This window comes from Erythrolamprus reginae, chromosome 1, assembly GCF_031021105.1.
Source record: "Erythrolamprus reginae isolate rEryReg1 chromosome 1, rEryReg1.hap1, whole genome shotgun sequence".
Classification (NCBI taxonomy): domain Eukaryota; kingdom Metazoa; phylum Chordata; class Lepidosauria; order Squamata; family Dipsadidae; genus Erythrolamprus; species Erythrolamprus reginae.
This window is the reverse complement of record NC_091950.1, coordinates 8,657,992-8,677,658: the sequence shown is the minus strand read 5'-3', so window position 1 is coordinate 8,677,658 and position 19,667 is coordinate 8,657,992. Positions and strand designations below refer to the sequence as shown.

At 39.7% G+C, this 19,667-nt stretch overlaps 1 protein-coding gene across 1 annotated transcript in view; it reads right to left on the bottom strand.

Annotated features, from left to right (window-relative positions):
* Nucleotides 1-18,863, bottom strand: part of LOC139157654 (vomeronasal type-2 receptor 26-like) — a 44,842-nt gene extending 25,979 nt beyond the window's left edge. The window contains exons 1-8 of the mRNA XM_070734692.1: nt 18,856-18,863; nt 18,160-18,451; nt 17,370-17,666; nt 15,700-15,871; nt 13,106-13,324; nt 8,413-8,524; nt 6,662-6,950; nt 3,023-3,817 (exon numbers count right to left, since the gene is read on the bottom strand). Of these exons, the coding sequence (XP_070590793.1) occupies nt 3,023-3,817; nt 6,662-6,950; nt 8,413-8,524; nt 13,106-13,324; nt 15,700-15,871; nt 17,370-17,666; nt 18,160-18,451; nt 18,856-18,863 (2,184 nt within the window). The remainder of the gene's footprint in view (nt 1-3,022; nt 3,818-6,661; nt 6,951-8,412; nt 8,525-13,105; nt 13,325-15,699; nt 15,872-17,369; nt 17,667-18,159; nt 18,452-18,855) is intronic.
* Between the last annotated feature and the right edge of the window lie 804 nt (nt 18,864-19,667).

Below are 19,667 nucleotides of genomic sequence, written 5' to 3'. Positions count from 1 at the left end.
TCATGGTACTTAGTGATGCCTCCACCAACTTCAATTTTTGTGTAGGTAAATTGGAAACATGGCCAGAGCTTGCCCTCTATGCCCTGGAAGTGCTGGTCTGGCCTGCAGCAAGTGTCCTGTCTGAGCATGTGTCCAGCTCCGCAGGAGGGGTCATCACTGACAAAAGGATCCACCTATCCACAGACAATGTGGACATACTTACATTCCTTAAAATGAACCAGGTGTGAATGCCATGGGACTTGGCTGTGCCACCACCTGAGTGAGTGGTTAGGACATTTGCTACCACCAACACCACCAGTCAACGAAGCAGTGGAAGTGATGTGCCAGTGCCTGGAGGCAGTTGAGGTCTGGATGGGTGTCAACAGACTCAAACTCAACCCGGATAAGACTGAGTGGCTGTGGGTTCTGCCTCCCAAGGACAATTCCATCTGTCCATCCATAACCCCGGGGGGGGGGATTATAGACTCCCTCAGAGAGGGTCTGCAACTTGGGCGTCCTCCTCGATCCACATCTCACATTAGAGAAACACCTTTCAGCTGTAGCGAGGGGGGCATTTGCCCAAATTCGCCTGGTGCACCAGTTGCGGCCCTATCTGGACCGGGACTCACTGCTCACAGTCACTCATGCCCTCATCACCTCGAGGTTCAATTACTGTAATGCTCTCTTCATGGGGCTACCTTTGAAAAGTGTTCGGAAACCTCAGGTCGTGCAGAATGCAGCTGCGAGAGCAATCATGGGCTTCCCAAGGTATGCCCATGTTACACCAACACTCCGCAGTCTGCATTGGTTGCCGATCAATTTCCGGTCACAATTCAAAGTGTTGGTTATAACCTATAAAGCCCTTCATGGCATTGGACCAGAATATCTCCAGGACCGCCTTCTGCCGCACGAATCCCAGTGACCAGTTAGGTCTCACAGAGTTGGCCTTCTCCATGTCCCATCGACTAAACAATGTAGTTTGGTGGGACCCAGGAGAAGACCCTTCTCTGTGGTGGCCCTGACCCTCTGGAACCAACTCCCCCCAGATATCAGAGTTGACCCCACCCTCCTTGCCTTTCGCAAGCTCCTTAAAACCCACCTCTGTCGTCAGGCATGGGGGAATTGAAATTTTCCCTTCCCCCTAGGCTTATAGAATTTATACATGGTATGCTTGTATGTATGATTGGTTCTTTCAATTGGGGTTTTTAAGATTATTTTTAATATTAGATTTGTTCACATTGTCTTTTTTATTGTTGTTAGCCGCCCCGAGTCTTCGGAGAAGGGCGGCATACAAATCTAATAAATACAAATATAAATAAATACAAATACACCCCCCCTCCGACAGCTGTAAAATTCATCTATGTATGTATATAATCAGGTATATTTTTATGGAAAAAGTTTGTGTATAGTTTGTGTTCGAATCTTGTCAATGGTATAACTGGATGTGCCCATCAATAAAATTATTTTGGCACAGATGGTTCTTGGGAGCCTAAATGCATGTTCCTTCCCAGAAGTGTCACCCTTTGAAAAGCTGAGATATCCAGGTGTATCTTTATGGAAATATTTGTGTGTGTCCTGATTTCGAATCCTCTCAATGGCAGAACTGTGCAGTTTGCCCATGAAAAAATTATTTTTTGGCACAGATGTTTCCTGGGAGCCTAAATGCACGTTCCTTCCCAGAAGTATCACCTTGGGAAAAGCTCAAATACTTTGCACCAGGCAAATTGGGTTCAGCGAAATTACCCAAACTTTGCTGCAAAGTTCGGCTGAACTCGCCGAACCCGAACTTCGTTGGGTTTGCCCAACACTAGTCATCAGCAAATAGGCAAACCTTCCCTACCAAACCTTCCCCTATGTCACTCACACTCAAACATAGTAAAAAGAATAGGAGCCAAAGCAGACCCTTGTGGCACACCACTTGTAGCCAGTCTGCTCAGAATACTCGCCATTAACAACAATCCTCTGATATTTATGCTTCAGCCAGTTGCAAATCCATTGAACTATCCAGGGATTAAGTCCAATCTACACTAACTTATCTATCAGCTAAAGGAATTTGTTTGTTTGTTTGTCATATTTCCTGTTCTTGCAAATATTCTTGTTTAAGTGATTAGATTGGCCAAATTTATTGTATTCCTCCTCCTTAATCCACAGCTAACATTAGAAGCACCATCTTTCAGCTGTAGCGAGGAGGGCGTTTGCCCAGTTCTGCCTGGTGCACCAGTTGCGGCCCTATTTGGACTGGGAGTCACTGCTCACTTTCACTCACGCCCTCATTACCTCGAGGTTCGACTACTGCAATGCTGTCTACATGGGGCTTCCTTTGAAAAGTGTTCAGAAACTTCAAATCGTGCAGAATGCGACCCCAAGAGCTATAGAGGGGCTTCCAATATCTGCCCATGTTTCGCCAACATTCCGCAGTCTGCACTGGTTGCCGATCAGTTTCCAGTCACAATTCAAAGTGTTGGTAATGTCCTATAAAGCCCTACATGGCATCGGACCAGAATACCTCCGGGACCGCCTTCCGCCGCACAAATCCTAGCAGCCAATCAGGTCCCACAGAGTTGGTCTTCTCTGGGTCCCGTCGACTAAACAATGCCATTTGGCAGGACCCAGGGGAAGAGCCTTCTCTGTGGCAGCCACGACTCTCTGGAACCAGCTCCCCCCAGAGATTCGAATTGCCCCTACCCTTCCCGCCTTCTGCAAGATGCTGAAGACCTATCTATGTCACCAGGCATGGGGGGGAATAACTATCTCTCCCCCCCACCTTTTTTCCTGACTGTAATATGGCGTGATTGTGCAGTATGATTGCTTTTAATATCTATGGATTTTAAATCTCGTTTTTTAACTTTATTGGATTTGTATTCTATGTATTGTATTGCTGTTGTTGTGAGCTGCCCTGAGTCTTCAGAGAGGGGCGGCATGCAAATCTAATAAATCTTAAATCTTAATCTTAATCCTGTTAGCACAAGTAGCTAGATACGGTTCCCCTCTATCTCCTTTTTATTTCTTATAACATTAATGGATCATTGACAAGACTTCATACCTGCCATGGCTGCAGCTTTGGAGCCCCCATTCTCCCTTTGCCCTCCTTCCTTCTCCTCCTGGATATGGAGGAATATGCAGCATTCAAGGCATGGGCTAGAGCCTTAATAGCACTGTAACAACGGTGGAAATTTAAAGCCTTCATCATATTTTTTTTCAATTGGGTCTCCAGTGGTGATTTCTCAGTGCATCTTTTCCGGCCTTTGACAGAAAAGACATGCTTTGAAAAAGAGCAGAAAAATGACTGGTACCCAAAGGGTGGTTTCAAAAAGAAAGAAGATATATAGGCATCCTTTATTGGCTCCTTTTTTCTCTCAAAATCAATAGTCCAGACACTATTCACATATCTGAGAACTTTGTGGTATTCTAGTGGATACGGTGTAAGGAGTGTTGTGATCCAGACTTTCCTTTCAATGGGTCCTGGCAAATGTCCAAGTATAAAATGAAAAGGAAGAATTCTGTCCAGAGCAGCACTAAGTTCTATATAATGAATGTAGACATTGACTTGTCTCCACTTAGAGAAGGCATCAATGTGGGGTTCTGCAAGTTGAGTTGTTGAGAATTGTTGTGATATAACAACACAAATTCCATTTATGACAAGCAAAGGAGTAAGAGTTTTCATGAAATTATCTCCATTTTCTGTGTCTGGAGCAAAGAGACCAACCAAGGTCCATCTGAAATGGAGAAGCACTTGAACAATTCCTGGGTAGAAAACCCCTTTATTGGGGAAAAAACTGTGAGAAAAGGGCAATTGACTTTTATCATGCAGCAACTCTGAAAATAATTCAAAATTGATCTGAAAAAACAATGAAGAATACTGCATTATATTAAGGGTCAGATCAATTCCAAAATATTAGCTTTAAAGAAATATAACTTCATTAACTTATTAGAACAAATTACTGTTGATTAGACATTAACCCTACATAATATTAGCAAGACTGTATATAATGATGGTATAAAAGAAAATGAGTTAAAAAGAATAAGAATAAAGAAAACAAATCATATTTCTCTATCACCCCTACATCTCTGACCCACACATCTATATATTCAGTAGAATATTCTGTTCAAATAAAGATCCATATTGAATGCATTTTTTAAAAAAATTGAACAATGAGGAAATACTTATTTTATTATAAGGTTCTAAATTAGGGTGGGTGGGGGAATGATGCCTTTTTTAATGACTTGTGGACTACAACTCCCAGAATTCCTGAGCCAATCGTGGTAGCTCAGGAATTCTGAGAGTTGAAGTCCACTAGTCATAAAAGAACCATCAACCACCTGATCGAAATTATTTAAATGGTCCAATGTTCTGTCTGGGTTCCCCCAGATGCCAACACCAACTAAAAAGAGTATCCAGACACGCTGATAAAAAGTAAAGTCATTTTATATCTTTGAAAACAAACACAGATAACAAAAACTGTTCTTACAAACTGGAATGCTATGAAGCTTCACAGAAGAGTCACGACGGCCAGACAATACAACAGGCTTCTTGCTGGCACACACACCACTGTAGATAATAAAATCCACGCCTCCCCCAAGTTTTCAGCCTTCGAGGCCACAAGCCAGAATCAGAGACACCAAGGATCGAAGCAAGGTCACAGGACTCCCAAACGATAACTCTCCACAATACAGGAAGGGCGGGCCTGCCTTTTCAACCTTTCTGAGGAGAACCACACCCAAACCCAGCTGTTGCCTATTAGGGATGGAAATACCTGGCTAATTGTCCCCTTCGTTGTGCTGCCCTTCTCTGCCTCATATCTATGATGGCTTGTGCGTTCTCATCTAATGATTCCAGGCTACTCACTGGGGAGAGCTCCCCCCTGGGGGTCTCAGGCTGTTCTCCCTCCTCCTCATCCTGACATTCCTCTTCCCCGTCTGCCTGGTCCACCTCCTCCTCCTGTTCCTCGTCCTCCCCCTCTGAGCATGGAGCCGGCAGAGTTCCACCCGTTCCCTGAGGAGCCTCAGACTGAATCACAACAGTCCAAGATACTGATCTTTTTCTTATATAATTTATATTCAAATAATAAATGAGTACCCCAAAGCTCTGTTTTAGGCCCAGTATTCTTCAATATCTTCATCAAAGACTTGGACAATGGGATAGGTGGGGAACTTTGCAGATGACACCAAAGTGGCAGGAATAGGCAATTTTCCAGAAAATAGGCTCAAGATACAGAAGGATCTTGATAAAATATACGTTAAAATAAAGAAAGGTATAGATAGTTTAGTTTTGCTTTATAGTCATTTTAATATGTTAGTTTGTTTATTATTTTTATTTTCTTAAATATTTTGAAGCATGTAACAAATAAAGCCTAGATTTTACAATGGGGGAGGGGGGAAATGTAGCCTGAATAATAAATGATTGAAGTATATATGAAATTATTTTGTTAATGGCAAAAAGCATGTACTATTTTATATACGAGAAAAATTATAGTCTAATATATAATTAATCTGATAGAAATGTAGTGACTTTAATTGTTTATATATATTATTTTAATTTTATTTTATTTTTTCTGTATTTACTTTTGTGTTTTCTTTTTAAAAGTGGAAAACTAATAAAAATATTTTAAACGAAAAGAAAAGAAGGACTAGGACAAAAGAAGGACATGATAGCAGTATTCCAATATCTCAGGGGTTGCCACAAAGAAGAGGGAGTCAAACTATTTTCCAAAGCACCTGTGGGTAGAACAAGAAGAAATGGGTGGAAACTAATCATCCAGTTGCAAAAAACTGTTATGGAACAGAACTCAACATAACTAAAATCATAGTAAGCGACCACCTGAGAAAACTCAATGAGTACAAATCACCAGGACCAGGTGGACTGCATCCCAGAGTCCTGAAAGAACTGGCAGACATAATCACAGAACCACTACTCCTTATCTTCCAAATATCATGGAACATAGGAGAACTACCATAAGATTGGAAACAAGCTGACATAGTCCCCACCTACAAAAAAGAAGAAAAAAAACAGACCCAGGCAACTACAGACCCATCAGTCTGATATCTATACCTGGTGAGACCACATTTGGAATATTGTGTTCGGGTTCTGGAGACCTCACCTACAAAAAGATACTGATAAAATTGAACAGATCCAAAGATAGGCTACAAAAATGGTGGAAGGTCTTCTTAAGCATAAAACTTATCAGGAAAGACTTAATGAACTCAATCAAGGGCAGAAGGAAAAGGGGGGGACATGATCGAAACATTTAAATATGTTAAAGGGTTAAATAAGGTTCAGTAGAGAAGTGTTTTTAATAGGAAAGTGAACACAAGAACAAAGGGGCAGAATCTGAGGTTAATTGGGGGGGAAATCAGAAGCAACATGAGAAAATATTATTTTACTGAAAGAGTAGCAGATTCTTGGAACAAACATCCAGCAGATGTGGTTGGTAAATCCACAGTAACTGAATTTAAACATGCCTGGGATAAACATATATCCATCCAAAGATAAAATACAGGAAAAAGTATAAAGGCAGACTAGATGGACCATGAAGTCTTTTTCTGACATCAATCTTCTATGTTTCTATGTTTCTAACCATGATATGTATAAGGACCATGATGAAAAGCAGTTTGTCAGTTCCAAATGGATCTATCACATATGACACACCACTCATTCACTTTACCTATAAGTAGGCATACAAACCTGAGGGACTTTGTAGGTGTCTCCTAATGTTGACATCTGGGTGGAGATGTCATACATAGCTGAATCAATAAGAGCCAAAATGTGGTCCTTCCTTCCACAGCCGTAGTTAGGGACATTGCCTTCTCCAGTAGAGAGCATATCCATCAAGGCATCTGAAGTCAACAGTGTGTTCAAATAGTTGTCATGGATGTTGTAGCCAAGTGTGAAATTTTTAATAAGCCTTGAAGTCTTGTTGACCAGTTGCGTATTAAAAACATAGCGTAGTAGTCTATACTTATCAAAAGGTGAACTAAGATAAAAAATGTTCATGTTATCACCATCATCAAGACCAAGAGCAAAATATTTTTTTTCAGTTTAAAACTCTTTGTCTCCACAAGCCTTCTGAGTGTTAAGCCAATGCCAATCAAATATCAGAGATAAATGATAGTTACTCATCAGCATTTCTTTTAATAGCATTAACATTAACAATAGCATTTAGACTTATTGTTGTTTGTTGTTGTTGTTGTTGTTGTTGTTATTATTATTATTATTATTATTATTATTATGTCAGTACAACACAGCAAATGAGATCACTATGCTGGATTTCGTATTTCATCAACAGTCGGGCGCTTCCCAAGCACCTAGGATTGCGTGATGTAGCAGCGAATTATGTTTGCCGATCCCAGTAAATCGGCCTTTTGCAATTGACAGATGGAGATTTTGTCCATTCCAATGGTTTTCAAATGTCCGCTGAGATCCTTTGGTACTGTGCCCAGCGTGCCAAGTACCACTGGGACCACTTTCACAGGCTTATGCCAGAATTGTTGCAGCTCGATTTTTAGGTCTTTGTATTTCACTAATTTCTCTAGCTGCTTCTCCTCAATTCTGCTGTCTCCTGGGATTGCGATGTCGATGATCCATACTTTCTTTTTCTCCACAATCACAATGTCTGGTGTGTTATGCTTCAGAATTTGATCAGTCTGAAGTCGGAAGTCCCACAGAAGTTTTGCTTGATTATTATTATTATTATTATTATTATTATTATTAATTGGATTTCTGTGCTGCCCCTCTCTGTCGGGGTGGCTCACAGCATATAATGCACAGTATACAAAATCTTGAATCCAATTAATTAATTAAGTATCTCCCTCCCCCCAAAAGCATAAAAAGCAAACATTCCATTCACTTCATATTCTCTCAAAACATTCATTGGCCAGGGGGGCAAAGATCTAATGGCCCCAGGCCTGGTGGCATTAATGAGTTTTTAGACACTTATGGTAGGTGAGGAGCATGGGGGCAGTATGAATCTTCACCAAACAACGTTGTCTATTTGACGGAATCTGGCAAATGCTGACTCTGTGGGACCTGACCGATTGCTGGGATTTATACGGCTTCGTAGTGCTTTTACAGCCCTATCTAAGCAGTTTACAGAATCAGCATATTGCCCCCAACAATCTAGGTCCTCATTTTACCCTCATTTTAAAAATCACAAATCAAATTATTTCTAGCACAACAAGTATTCAATTGACAAGTAACCAGGATTCAAAATAATCCAATTATTAAAATAGAACTATCATAATAGAAAGAGGCTGTTTCATTTGTCACCCAGGCAATCATTTCTAAAATATGGTCATTCTCTCTTTCTATAAGGATTAAGCATTGAATATGAATGAGTAGTTGTAAAAATATGGACATAAACTAGGCAGAGGCAAGTACAATCCATTCAATAACTGTACATGAAATGAAATCATTCTTAACTTGAGTCTAAAAAATACGACTTCTGGGTGAGCTCAGCTGTGTCGGACGCGCAAAGATATTGCTCCATCTTTGCGGCATTCTTTTCCATGCCGTAGGGCGCGATTTGCGCTCCGTTGGGGCTTGGAGAGCCTGACGCAGAACAGGGGGTATCCTGGAGCCCCTGGGGTGGATCGCTGCTGCCCCAGGGGGTAGGGAGAACCCCGCGGCTATGACGATGGAGAACCGCATCCAGACGGCTGTCCGGGCGCGGCCATAGCAGCTGTCACACGAAGGGAGTCTAAGAACCACAGAGAAGTCTTCAAAGAGGCAGATCGACAGAAAGAAAGAATAAAAAGCACTACAAGGTAATCCTTTGGTATTGTTTCTAAATCTATAAAAGAGAAAGAAGATCTAAAATATGGTTATTCTCTCTTTCTATAAGGCTTAAGCATTGAATATGAATGAGTAGTTGTAAAAATATGGACATGAACTAGGCAGAGGCAAGTACAATCCATTCAATAACTGTACTTGAAATGAAATCATTCTTAACCTGACTCTAAAAAATATGATTTCTGTAATATAATTGTCAAAGTCTGGAATGCTCTACCTGATTCAGTTGTTTCAGCTACAATTTTTCACAGTTTCAGTCACAAACTGATTTCTGTGGATTTTACATCATACTTACGGCAAATGGTTAGCCTAGGGGGCATGCATGTGCACTAATTTCTTTTTATTTCATTTAATTTATTTAACTTCTATGCTGCCCAATCCCGTAGGACTCAATAGGACAAAACAGAGAAGCAATGGAAATCAGAACAATTCAAGGTCGTACAATATAGGCATAAGTGAAATAAGAAGAAAAGAATGAGAACTGCAACTAGAGAGAATGAAATTCCATCACAGTGAATGACTTACAACTCAATATGACAACGAGGAACCGTGTTGAAAGACAACATTGTTGTATGCAATATTTTAGTTCCAGTGTTGATCATACTAATGATATGGTCTCCTGGACTGTAATAGCTCCATGGTTTTTTTTCATCCTGGTTCTCAAAATTCACCAGGCACTTCATTCCAAGTTTCCCAGAGATTTGCTGTGACACCAGCAGCAGCAGAAGCACAAGCAAAAGATCCATAATTTATGGGTCAGAATCAATCCTCTTCCCGTTTCTAAGAAAGAACAGTAACAGTGAATTTAACAGTTAGATGAATTGAAAGCACTTTTATAACGTGGAAATTCTGGTGACTTTCTGGATTCAGTGAGAGATAAACCAAGCTTCACCTGGAAAGGACACCATCCATACCTGTACCAAAACCAGTGCTACATTGTATGTGACTGAGATATTTGTCTTTTTCTAGTGCAAGATCACTTCCATGTTGTTCTGATGTTTAACTCAAAGACAATCATTGGAGAATTAGCAGAAAAAGTCCCAGAGACCAGAATTTTGAAAATTACAGTGGGAACTGAGTTCTCCTCTGGGGACCCTAAATTTCTTCAGAACCCCATTCCCTGAGGAGTAGCTGGAGAAGAGCATCTTGGAGAAAAATAGTATATCCACCATTGGGGATGGATCTACATTGTTGTGTAGTGGTTGAACTTTACTGTCAGGTCTTGTCTGGAAAGTGATGCTGGATGAAGATAGTTCAACACCCAGTGAATTGACTTCTGCTGTCCTTCAATGTGATAACATGTCTCCAGAAATCATTGAGTAAGATCATGCAAAGTTTTACTAACATCCTGGCCTGTCTAGAATTGTCATGTTCCCATAGCACAATCCATGGTGAGACATAAACCAGAAACTGGTTTAGGAGTACTGTTTTGTTCCAGCTCGAGCCCCACAAAGTAAGATGCACACTACCGACCGTTACCTTCAGATGGTTAATTCCGGAGGGGATGCTTATCACATGGAAGGGGGAAAAAATAAAAGTAAATAATGAACTTATGGCACAGGAATTTTACGATGAATTAATAGCGGAAGAGAGGGTGGAAACAGGAAGTCAAAAAGAGATAGAAGACCCCCAGATAGATTCAGATAGCGGGAAAGAAGGAACCTCTAAAGATATAGTACAGGAGGAAGAAAGAATATTGACAAGAGCACAGAAAGAAAACAGGACAAACAGAAGACAAATAAGGAATTAAAGGGGGATGGGAACAGAAATTAAATTAATCTCAATTAATGTAAATGGCTTAAACTCATTTATGAAAAGAAATAGTATATTCAATAAACTACAAAAACAAAACTTAGACATTGTTTGTCTACAGGAAGTACACATTCCACAAAAAAATGAAAAGCAATTAGAAAATGAGAAAATTGGGAAAGTATTTACGTCCTTATCACATAACAAAAAAAGAGGGATTGCAGTTTACGTTAAAAAAGAATTAGATCCAAGGAAAATATATGCAGATAAAAAGGGAAGAACTTTAATCATGACAGTTAAAATTGTTAATGTATTTGTATCATTAGTAGTAATTTATACACCAAATAAAAATTTAAAAAAATTCTTCTATAACTTGCACCAGAAACTGATTGAATTAGAAGTAGAAGACATTTGCATGATAGGTGACTTTAACAGTATTATTGATCCCATTAAGGATTACAAAAGTGCTAATAAAAATCGATATAAAAAAAGAAAAGTACTGCCAAAAACGTTTGATCAGATGTGTGAAGAATTAAACTTGAGGGATTGTTGGAGAACAAGGAACCAAAATAAAAAAGAATATACATTCTACTCCAATGCACACCAAAGTTGGTCCAGGATTGATATGGCGTGGGTTAATAATAAGATAGGAAACTTAATAAACCAAATTCAAATTGATAAAAACGACTGGGCTGATCATAACCCAATAAAAATTATATGGAATGAGGAGGAGAAGAAAAATAGGAGTTGGAGAGTAGATCTACAACTATTAAAAGAACAAGAATATATAGATTGGATTGAAAGAGAAATGAAATTATTTTTAAAAGAAAATAACAACCCAGATACCTCCCTCCAGAATTTATGGGATACAGCAAAAGCCTATCAAAGAGGCTTAACAATAGCCTATAAATCAAGAAAAAACAAGGAAAAAAGACAAAATCAAAAAGAGTGGATATTTAAATTAGGAAAATTAGAAAAAGAATCCCAAAAAGACCCATTGGGACCACTTTCACTGGCTTATGCCAGAGTCGTTGCAACTCAATTTTTAGATTTTTGTATTTCACTAATTTCTCTAGCTGTTTCTCCTCAATTCTGATGTCTCCTGGGATTGCGATGTCGATGATCCATACTTTCTTTTTCCCCACAATCAGGATGTTTGGTGTGTTATGCTTCAGATGTCTGGTGTGTTGTTGTTGTTGTTGTTGTTATTATTATTATTATTATTATTATTATTATTATTATTAAAAATCTTCTTCGGGGGACACATAAGGAGGCGAAATCATGGAGAACCTTGCTTTATATTTATTCCAAAAACTCAGTATGGCATATCTAGCAAAGTGATTATTAAAATCAACATACCACGATAAACTATGGTATCTTAATTTGTGGCCCTGTAATTCAAGTATCCTCTTATTCTGGAGGGTCACCCACTCTTAACTATACCAGACAACATACCTCAAAATACAATTTCAGATCTGGTAAACCCAACCCCATTTTTCCTGAATATCTTGCAGTAATTTGTATCTAATTCTTAATTTTTTTCTTTTGCCATAAACCTTAGAAATACAGTGGTACCTCTACTTAAGAACACCTTTTCTTAAGAACTATTTTCTACTTAAGAAAACAAGCCTGGAAAAATTTCCCAGGAAATTTGAGAGCGGCACAAAGGCCCAGCCAGTTTCCTGCCATTCCACCTCTAATTCCGGCCATTTTGGGCTTTTCTGGGCTGCCAAAGGAGCCTTTCAGTGGTGCTTAAGGAGGCTTTGGCAGTCCAAAGCGAACAAAGCATTTCCCTTTCTCTGGGCTCTTGGAGAAGGAATAAACCTCTGCCAGCGCCCGGAGAAAAGAAACACTCTCTTTGCTCTGGGTAGCGACTGTCCTCCTCCTCTTCTTCCTCCCACCCAAATGCCAAGCTTTTATTTCTTTCCTAATGGGTTTGCACACATTATTTGCTTTTACATTGATTCCTATGGGAAAAATTGCTTCTACTTACAAACTTTTCTACTTAAGAGCCTGCTCACAAAACAAATTAAATTCTTAAGTAGAGGTACCACTATATCTGAAATAATAAACACATCTCTAATAACAAGTTTTCCTTCCATGCAGGGCATTGGGCCAGGGGTGGGTTCTAACTAACTTCACTGCCAGTTTGCTCCCTCACATGCTGTGTCGTCATTTATTAGAAATCTTATCACATTCTAAAAAATGCCACAAACATAAGGATAAATGAGGCCCCTCCTTGCATTAGTTAGTAATTTTTGTTTCTTATTATATTTTCTCTACAATTCAGATCGGGCTTCAACAGAATAATGTAGCATTTGGGGAAGAAGATACAAGCCAAGAGAGCAGCTCCAGAGGCCAAAATGGAGAAGATCTCCACAGCCACCATGGACTTCCCTTTGGTGCTCAGATAGGTAGGGATGAAGGAGATCCAAACACTGCAAAAAAACAGCATGCTAAAAGTAATGAACTTGGCTTCATTAAAACTATCAGGCAATTTCCTAGCTAGAAATGCCACAGTGAAGCTGACAAAGGCCAGAAGTCCTAGGTAGGAGAGGACACCATAAAACATTACAGCTGAGCCTTGCTTACATTCCAAGATAGTCTCCCCAAATAAGGAGTGGAAGTCCAAGTTAAGAAATGGGGGAGAGCTTCCCAGCCAGATGGCACAAAGGACTGCTTGGATCAGGGGACAGACCAAGACAATGGAGATGGTCAGTGGTTTTCCTAAGAGTTGTCTTGTCTTGTTCCCTGGCTTGGTGGCCATGAAGGCCAGAACCACCATTACAGTTTTTGCCAACACAGAGGAAACTGCAAGAGAAAAGAGAATGGCAAAGGTAGATTGTTGGAAGAGACAGGTGATCTTCCCTGGTTGACCAATGAAGAGGAAGGAACAAAGGAAGCAGAGTAAGAGGGAGACTAGGAGGATGTAAGTGAGATTTCGGTTGTTTGCCTTGACAATTGGTGTATCATGATGTTTATAGAAAATCACCAGGACTGCAGAAGTGATCCCAGAAAGGAAAAAAGCAAGAAAAACTAAAATGTATCCCAAGGTGTCTTGATAAGCGAGGAAGTGGATCTTCTTGGCAATGCATTTGTCCTTGTCCTTATTGGGATATTGGTCTTCTGGACAGGGTTCACAGTGAACTGCATCTGAAATCAAGAAATCTTTGTCTAAGGATTTGTCTATTTCTCTGTGGGATGATGTTAAAGGGAAAGCAAAAGTTTGCCAGCAAAGCATTTCTGGAAACCTGGATCTAGCAACACAACCATTATGACTTGTTGTCACACTACACCTCTTTTCCCCAGAAATGTTATTTTATACTGTCTGTATGTGATCATTGTTTCCCAGAGCTATAACTGACTAGACTTCTTTCACAGAATCACTTTCTGAACTTTTCCTGTCTGCTTCTAAATCTTCTGACACAGGCATCTAATAGGGGTTCCTGATCCTCAATTACCATCACTGATGTTTCTACAGTCTCTGGAGGTTCCTCCAGTTCCAGCTCTCCCTCACGCTTACTCTCTGATTCAGCTTGTAAGAATACTGCCCTAGGGTAGCAAGACGCTCCCAGTTCATCCTCCTCAAAATCTGTCAGTAACTGACCCGGTCATGGCCACTCACGACAGAAGACAGACAAATTTGTTATCTAGGAATTTTGCTCTTTTGTTTGCATGCACATTAACCCCTAACCTGATAGCCTTAACCTTCATGAAATCTGTTCATTCCTCCCTCCTGCTCTATCAAAGAGACATAAAGAGGTGGATCACCTTTTTCTCTGGCAAGTCTATTTCCTTGGTGTTTGATGGAGATGTCAGAAGAAGCACACACTAAATGATAAAAAGTTGGACCACCTGCCTCATTTCCTCAGGAAAATATTGAAAATTGGTTTCCAAATTGGATGTGAAAATAGAAGCAGAAATGGATGTTGGAGACTCCTAAATTGTGCCCTCAAACTATCCTTGCTGAGGATTGAGAAAAGTGCCCTCTGTGGCAAGAGCAGTTTAGATCAATAGAAAGGTTCTATTGAAAAAGTATGAGTGCATATCAATCTTATAAAAAAATGACACAATAACAAAAATATATTGATTTAATAAATGTCTTCCATAATTCTGGAATATTTTAATTTGATGTCTGCTCTACCTGTCTGATTAGAAATGGTCCCTTCTGGACAGGTATCACAATGGTAGCAGCAAACCTGCTTGCCCTCTGGAACTCTTCTCCTCTCTCCCGCATGGCACCTCTTCATGCTACACCTTGCAAATGGGATGGTCTAAAAGAGAATAATTTGAAATTACTTAAGGAATGAGCCTGCTGCATTCATTCTTTTCCCCATTGCTAGTTTAATATCCAGATTCTCTTTTAAAGAGATACATTGCTACCATCTATCAGAAATATGGAACAGCTCCTGAGGGATCGAGGCCACTGGCATTGCTGAGACATCAATAGATAGAGGAGATTAGAACTGGGGTTTCATCCTGCAGAGGAAGGCTTGTGACTGAACCACAGCATTTCTAAAAGAAAGAACCAGGAGGATACAACTGAGCATCAATGGTCCATGGAAATCACTGTTGCTTGCTGTAATTGCATCCTGCATTCCAAGCAGAAGCCCTTCCCAAGCCTAACCCTTTGTGGAATGGCATAAATCAGATCATAAATGTGTTACAGGAAAGGGAGATTTTTCATAAAATGACTGCCATGATTTCTGACTCAATTGATTATTTTTCAACTTAGGAAGATGTTCTGCATCTCAGAAAGATAATGATTTTTTAAAGTGAACTTACAACCTGCATTTCAAGTAGAAGTCCTTCCCAAGCCTAACCCTTTGTGGAATGGCATAAATCAGACCTCAAATGTGTTACAGGAAATGGAGATTTTCCATTAAATGGTCCATGGAAATCACTGTTGCTTGCTGTAATTGCACCCTGCATTCCAAGCAGAAGCCCTTCCCAAGCCTAATCCTTTGTGGAATGATACAAATCAGACCTCAAATGTGTTACAGGAAATGGAGATTTTTCATTAAATGATTGTCATGATTTCTGGTTCAACTGATTATTTTTCAAGTTAGGATGATGTTCTGCATCTGAGCAAGAGAATAATTTTTCTAAGTGAACTTACAACATTTCCTTGCAGCTCACCTTTGTGGCCCAGATGATTCTATCAGAGTTAATGTTGAAATCCAGACCTGGGGGAGCCTCAGGATTTAGTTGCCCAACCTTCACGGGGACAAAAGATCGATTGGGGTACCGAACCCAGTTGAGAAGATCATAACGAGCAGATCCCAGTCCATCTTCTGAGAAGGAAACTTCATCTCCAGCACTGTTGTTGAACTTCACAGTGCTCAAATAGGGAAGAATCTGAAAGAAAGTAGAATTTAGGAAATTAGAGTGTTAGAGATAGAGCTACAAATGAGACATCATAGCTTCTATCATCGCATAAGGGGCATCTTGAGAAGATGGGTTTATATGTGAGAAGCTAGTTCCACCTCTTGATGGCAATCTGAAAAATCATTTGTAACACCAAATATTTAACTCTGAAGCCAAACATTTCCCCTTTATGGGCATGATTTCCAACTCCAATTTGAACAAAACACAATAATTTTAGTTCCACAATCCTGGCTACATGCACTTTCAAATAATTACTTTGGCCCAAAGTCTTGTCTTGTTAATGGATAAAAGAATGTTTTAAATGAATAAATAATTTGTATCAGAACCATGGAAAATTCCACTGATTTTCTCCAGCTCATTATGAAGGGACCAAGTCTGACCTACTGGGCTATGTAGAAGGAAGGATCTGGCCTGGGTGGTCACTTCATAATTCAGAGAGGTCCAACATTTTAGCCTTTGATGCAGGAAATTTGGATGAATTTCAGACCAGGAACCCTTTGGAATCACTTTGAGTCTTGCTCTGTGCTATGGTTGTCATAGGAACAGAACCAAGGTATTGAGAGGTACATTGGAGGTCTTCTAGTCGCAACAGATTCTCTACAGTTTTAGACAAGTGGCTATTCTGTCTCTTCTTAAATGATTCTACCAACTGGGAACCCACGATGTCTAAAGGTAAACTGTTAATTAAGAAACTTCTTCTAAGTTCTAGGTTGCTTCTCACCTTGGTTAATTTCCATCCATTATTAATCAGAAGCTGTCTTCACACAGCAAACTGAGTAGCACAAAAAATGGTAAGCTCAAATAAAGGCAGAGTCTCAGATGAATTGATATGGGATTATGCAGACATTTAGTAAATAACTGAAGAAATTCATATGAGGAGCTTCTGATCTAAGCATCTGTGGACTGAGTCAAAAGCCCCAGAAATTACCTGCCATGACTGGACATTTGAGATCCTCTTGCCAAACCTCATCATGGTTGATTCAACTCCAGATCCAGACATTGCATGTAAAGCATGTGCCAGAGCATAAACAACATTGTAGATATTGTAACTTTCTCCTGTCATTTTTTTTTCAATAGTGTAATTTGGTAGATTCTTCAGATTCTCCTTTCCTATACATTGTTTTTCCCCCTTTGGAAGGATCATTCCTGATTTAGGGAACCTGCAATAAAAGATAAATTCCCACCATGTAGGGAGAAATTCGTCTCCTTGAGGGTTCAAGGGATCCAAAGACAGGAAAAAGTGACTGAATTCAGAGACATCCATGGAGTGGTGTCTAAAATGAAAGCCCCCATGCAAAATCTTTGTATAGTACAATGCTTCCTCAGATTCTTCCATGCCAAGTTTCCAATGGGAAGTAAAGATAAAAACTTTCCTAAATGATACTTTTTTAAAATTTTCAAGAAAAATACCCATGCCGACTACACTGTTAACAACAGTGTAGTCTGCAAACAGAATAAACACTTCTACTTTAGGCAAGGTAGGGAACTTGAAAATAAGGTTCTTTGTAGTGATTGCAATATTATCTAATTCCAGCATTAGAGTGAAGGCCAGGCAGATCTCTTTCTCCTGGAGCATCGGCGTCACAGTTGAGATGAAACGTTCTCCCCTGTCATCTTTAGGGGCCAAAAGCCCAACCCAGTTCCACTGGAAATACAGGAGCAGCTGGACTAAACCCACATACTGAGGAGATTCCTCGGGATAAATCCGGAAGAAGGAAGGATAGACTCTTCTCTCTCTCTGAGAGAACTCAAAGTCAACACCAAGCTGGAGAAAAAGAGATTCTTTTTTCAAAGACAAAGTAAAGATTTTATGTTGACTTAAGGGGTCACCATTGTGTGGTTGATGGCACTCACAGTCAGACTGACTCAAATTTAATCTTCCCAACACTGAAAGTTTTTAAGCGGATGTTAGATAACTATCTGTCTGAAGTAGTGTAGGGTTTCCTGTCTAAGCAGGGAGTTGGACTAGAAGACCTCCAAGGTCCCTTCCAACTCTGTTGTTGTTGTTGTTGTTGTTGTTGTTATTCCATTCTTAGCCATTTTTATTGGTTGTGGTATATGAAAAGTCAAGAGAAGAAACCAAATATCTGATATAGAGAACAAATGGCAATAAAGTGATGGCTACCCTTTAATAAATAATAATGTACGATTCACAAGCTCAATATATAGCCCCCCCTCAAATACTTTTAGTTTCATATTTGGCTTTTTTGTCTTGATCTTTGGCAGCTCAATAATATCTCCAAATGGAGCCCCCTTACCTGTGGGACCTTAAAAATGCTGAAGATGGAGGCCATCAGTCTTGAGGACTTGGCATTGAGATCACCAATGATGGACAACAGAATGTCCTTCTGGTCACATTTGTATCCTGGAACCACTTGGCCTCGTGAGGAGAGCATGGAGATGCTGTTCCAGAAAATAAATATCTCCTTATCCCAATGGCTGTAGATGTTGAAGCCAAGGGTGATGTTGGGGAGCAGAAAAAAATCCTTATTGACCTTGGAGACAGCAAACACCAATGCAAGGAACTGCTGGTAGCTACTAGTGATAAATCTGTAGTGAGAAAAACATTGGAGAACATTACAGGAAAACTTGTGTATGACTGTAGAATTTGCTTCACTATTTGGGGGGCAGAAACTCCCAAATCTCATCGTTTTTTCCCCAAAGAGTCTCTCTTGGCTAAACTTGGATGAGTTTGTGAGAAAGGAAGAAGCCTTTCCATAAATATAACGGACTGTTTTATATCCTTTATCATCCCTGCAAGGGTGTTTGTTCCACTTACCTTTCCTATCAGTTCTAGTTGTGATGCTAGTGCACCCCATAACATCCGAGTGTTGCCTTGAAAATAAAGATTTCCATAAAATTTTCCACCGGGAGAAGCGGTTCTTATTTCAGCGAGTGGAGGCAAATCTCCACTAACAGTTCTATTGAACCAATCAAAACCGGCAGCAACCCACCTCTGCATTTCTGCCATATTCATTTTGCTGCAATGACTGTAATCCTTAATTGCTCCCCTTTCACCTGAATTATTTAAACTCTGCCTTGGATCAGCTTCTTCAAGTGTGGTAAACTTTGCTGAGCATAGGACTACAGTGGGTGGGTCACCTCATAGATTTATTTAAGGGCATTATTCATAAGCAATGATGATTCCAAAGCAGAGAGAAATGTTGGTAACATCTGAAAAAGTGTTGAGCTTTTATTTGAATTTTCTACCACAAGTTACTAGTCAGATTAATATTTATAATTTGACTTCCTCACTAGGCCAACACAGCTTGCCTCTTCATTTTTGTTGTTTAGCATCTTCCTGATGAAGAGATTGAGAATTCCAGCCTATTTTAAGATCTTGCTAATTTATCAAATAAAGCACAAAATATCCACCCCATCTGAACAGTTCAATACACTTGAAAAAGGATTTCTGAAAGGGGTCCCAGAATTTAAAGCAAACATTTTTTGCATGTTTCCCCTCCAGCTCAAACTTACACATTTCTGAAACGAAGATCCATTTTATTAAAGTCAAAGACGAGCACAGCTTCCCTTCTCATTTCTCTTGTTTACAATTTTCTTGATGAAGGGATTGAGAATTCCAGCCTATTTTAAGAGCTTGTTGTTTTATTGAGAAAAGCATAAAATGGGCACTACACAAGGACAGTTCAACACACTGTATATAAGGAAAATTATTACAAACTTTTCTACAGATGGTATATGCCACCATCAAGATTAGTGAAAATATATCCGACATTACAAGAAACCTGTTGTAAATGTAAAAAAC